Source organism: Camelina sativa, chromosome 12, assembly GCF_000633955.1.
Source record: "Camelina sativa cultivar DH55 chromosome 12, Cs, whole genome shotgun sequence".
Classification (NCBI taxonomy): Eukaryota; Viridiplantae; Streptophyta; class Magnoliopsida; order Brassicales; family Brassicaceae; genus Camelina; species Camelina sativa.
In genome coordinates, this window is record NC_025696.1 from 19,238,381 (window position 1) to 19,242,749 (window position 4,369).

At 36.6% G+C, this 4,369-nt stretch overlaps 1 protein-coding gene across 1 annotated transcript; it reads left to right on the top strand.

Annotated features, from left to right (window-relative positions):
* On the top strand, positions 2,026-3,004 carry LOC104732201 (enoyl-CoA delta isomerase 3). The gene has a single exon (XM_010451736.2). The coding sequence runs from the start codon at positions 2,122-2,124 to the stop codon at positions 2,836-2,838; it is 717 nt and encodes a 238-aa protein (XP_010450038.1). The 5' UTR covers positions 2,026-2,121; the 3' UTR covers positions 2,839-3,004.

Consider the following 4,369-nt stretch of genomic DNA (forward strand, 5'->3'; position numbering starts at 1 on the left):
CAGAATTTTTAACAGGTGTTAAAATTTAGTTAGACGTTTTTAAACGTATACATGCAATCTGTTTACTGAAAAATACGAATGTGTCGCTGTAGCCTAGTGGTAATGTGTATATTCTGTTCCCAACCGAACCTGGTCCGAGACCCTCCACTTGCCGTTATTGTGTTTTTTTTTTTTTTTAACCGGTTTATCTTCCTCTTCAATCGCCGGCGTAAGACAAAGACCGTGACCTTATCTCCATCGACTTTTCCGTGACCTCGCTCCGATAAGTCTGGATCGTCTTCTTCTTCTTTCTCTTTGTCTCTATCTTCTTCTTCGTTGTTGAGATTTTCAGAAATCTGATTCGATTTAGATCTCGTCTTTTTCTATGCTCTGTTCAACCAATGGTTCAGATCCAGAATTCTCTACAACAGCCAAGGGTGGTTCAGGGAGCCAGGGAGGAACAAAGTGTGAATCTGGCTACGACTACAGTAGATGATGATGATCGTTCCTTGTCTTACGCCGGTGGCTTGGGGGAAAAAAAAAAGCAGTCGACAGTCTAAAAAAAAAAAAACGACGCAGGAGGAGGGTCTCGAACCCAGGTTCGGTTAGATACAAAATACACACATTACCACTAGGCTACAGCGACACATTCGTATTATTTAGTAAACGGATTGTATATATATGTTTAAATGTGTCTAACTGAATTTTGTAACGGCCGTTTAACGCTGTTAAGTCCCGTGTTGAAATCTACTAACAATTTAAAGATAAGGTTTTATTTGACAATAATTTAATATATCGGGTATTTTTATTCCAACCAAAAACCATTAGGTATTAAATGTCCAAATAAAAATAAGTTGAGGGTTTTTTTTAGGAATTTTCCCCATATTTTTACCATTCAATATTTTCATAAACATAGAGTGGTGTTGTTCACTCTCTCGTACTTGTTGAACATATATATGTTCTATTGGATTAAGTATAAGCTGTGTGCCATGAGTGAATGAATATGTATATACCATGAACCTGTTTAACAAAAAAATAAAAAATAAAATAATGCACGTATCCCGTTCTAAGTTCTAATAAGTATAAGTATTAACCATGAACTTCGTGTTAGACGAACCCTAAACCCGGTCCGGACCGGACCTAGTTTAAAAATCTAATCCCAAGAAAATCATGTTCATCCACGCCAGGTCGGGCCGACTAGTAGGATTCATGTAATGATATATCTCTCACCAAATCAAGTAGTTTAGTGGTCCTGCTAATATCGTCATATTGTTCCTATCTGGAGTGAGACCCGCATATTGCATATTATTCAGAAGAAAATATTAAAACATCTAAATTTTAAAAATCGAAAGCATGGATTTTATCAAATATGTCGTTTAAATTTAGTTATCGGTTTACATGTTTCTGCGCCTGTCTTTTTCCAGTTCGATTTGACACGAAATCTTTAAGAGTATGCTTTTATAGCATTCAATATCGGCTGATCCATTCTAGATTTATAGATACTGTTTTTTTACCCTAATGTATCGTGTGTATTTAATAGAAGAGTTGGTGGACTGATCTACCAACTGTTGTTTTCACAACTTAGAGTTAGTGAACTAATTTAACTAATCAAGTTGGTCTCTTACGAATATGTCCATGGACTCCTCATGCTAAAATAGAAATCTTAATCAAATCATGCATGCCAATATGCTTGAAAATAATATTCATAGATAGATGTTCATATCAAACTAATTATATAGATAAAAAAAAAATCATACGTCTAGTTAAGTGTTTAACCACACTGAAAGTGTTATTAACCTGTCATTGAACGAAAGTTCTATACTCAATCACTCTTAGTTGTCGAAGGAGAAATTAGTAATCATGTACAAAGAAATAAACAATTCGAGTTTCTTTTTAAGCAAGAAAATTACACAAGTACACATTGCGTCGTCGGCATTTATTAAACTATAACATGGTGACACTGACATCAAAATGGTTGGGAAGATAACCCAATTTAAAGACTTAGTTGCAAAACATGTCTAATAAATGTACATGTTGTGTTTCTTCTCGTTCCTCCTGCCACTATTAATTATTCAACTTCATTCTCACTTCAACATCACAGTTTTTTTACCAACTCACTCCTAAATCCTTAACATACGCACCATGTGTACATTAGAAAAGCGTGGGGATCTCTTTCTCCTAACCCTAACAGGCGACGACGAGCACAGATTCCACCCGGATACAATCGCATCTGTTCTCTCGCTTTTCGAACAAGCCAAAGCTCAGTCCACAAAGGGATCTGTCCTCATCACGACCGGTCATGGAAAATTCTTCTCCAACGGCTTCGATCTTGCATGGGCTCAATCCGCTGGATCCGGGGCCATAGAACGGATGCACCAAATGGTCAAATCCTTCAAGACCGTGATTGCAGCGCTTCTCGATCTCCCCATGCCAACGATCGCCGCCTTGAATGGCCACGCAGCTGCCTCGGGGCTGATGTTTGCGCTGAGCCACGACTACGTTTTCATGAGGAAAGACCGTGGGGTTCTCTACATGAGCGAGTTGGACATTGGGCTGCCGGTGCCAGACTACTTCTCTGAATTGGTCGTGGCTAAGGTTGGGTCAGGTATCGCGAGGCGTGAGCTGTTGCTGAGCGGGAAGAAGCTCAAAGGAGAAGAAGCGGTGGCTCTTGGAATCGTGGACTCGGCGGCGCATGATAGTGCGGAAGGTGTAGTGGAGGCCACATTGAGCCTAGGGGAAAGTTTGGCCGCTAAGAAATGGAATGGTGAGGTGTATGTATCCATAAGGAAGAGTTTGTATCCGGAGCTTTGTCGGATGCTGAACTTAACGGGCAATAACATGGCAAGTCACAATCTCTAAACCTATTAGAAATATTCATTGTCTTGTTGGGAGACAAATGTTCGAAAAATGACTATTGCCCTACAAAAGTCAACGTCTATTTTCTATAAAGTATAAAGTATAAACTACGTTTCTTAGTTTGTGACATTGCAAGTTGAAATTTTAATAATATGGCCTTCTTTTTTTACAGCGACCAGAAATTATATTATTAGGGCAACAAACTCATACACATATGAGTTGCTGCGATTTAGGCGACAAACCAAAATTTATTTTTTTAACTATGAAAATTCCAGCGACTACAAATTGATATCGACGTCTGTTTCATACTAACCTATACATCTATCACTTTGGTTGCTCTCTCATGGCAAGACCAATTGTTATAAACTATACTGTTAACAACTCATATATACATCTATTGCTTTGGTTACTCTCACAGGACAAGATGTAGAAAATACATTTTTTATTTGAAAGACCATGAACCTGACGAGAGTAAAATAATTATCCACGATGGTCACTAGTTATAGCTACTAAATACTATCATACTTGTGTTTTTCCTTCTAACATTCTAGAGGGGCAATACATGTACACCATACACTCGAGAGTTTGGTTGACTTCGGATTGGATATGGTGGAATGTAAGGTGTATATGTATCGTCAAACTCTATTAAAATCGTGGTAGGAAGATTCATCTATACTCTATATGATTAATCTTCTTAATTAATAAACCAACATAAAAAATATCATTCACATAAAATATATAGTTCAATGATGGTGTTTGTCAAATATTATAGACATAGAATAGTTTATTTAGTTGTCTTTCATAAGATTAAGGCATACATATATATATATATATATATATATATATATATATAGTGATTAGCTTTGACATATTGCTAATACAGCATAATGTAAACTTTCCTAAACATATAAGGAAATAACTTGCACAAGAAGTAATAATATCAAGATCTATAATATTCTTCGGGTTAAGCTTCATTTCATTAATGGACTTTACGGTCCACATTACTTGGTCCGCAACACATCTTGTTTCCCTGATACTCCCCCGCACGACAAAGGTGTGAAACACGTATGTCGTGGACACTTGTCAAGGTCGGACAAATCATGTCAACAAACTCATCAAGAGTATAAACTTCAATCTTGAGAAGAGGGATAGAACTTCAGCTCGTCTTCGGTTTTGGTAAAAAGAAATAATAACATACCGTGTGCGCAGTTCCTGCAGCTCCACAAACAATTGTCCTTATCTTGGACAGTCCACAAATCAGACTAATAATAATAACCTAAACATGAGCGTTCCAATAAACTCCCAATTCTTCTAATGGTTAAACCATAACCAAACTCCCCCATAATAAAGGAAACTAAAAGAAAATATAAGAAATATTCTAAACTCAAGAATAAATTCCATAAAAATAAACAACTATTTGTGAAAACCCAAAACCTTAAAACATAGAAAAAATCTCATCAATACTTGTGCTAAACCAATCCAAGAACTAAGAATAAAACCACAACGTTAACTTATAATATTAAAGAAATAATTA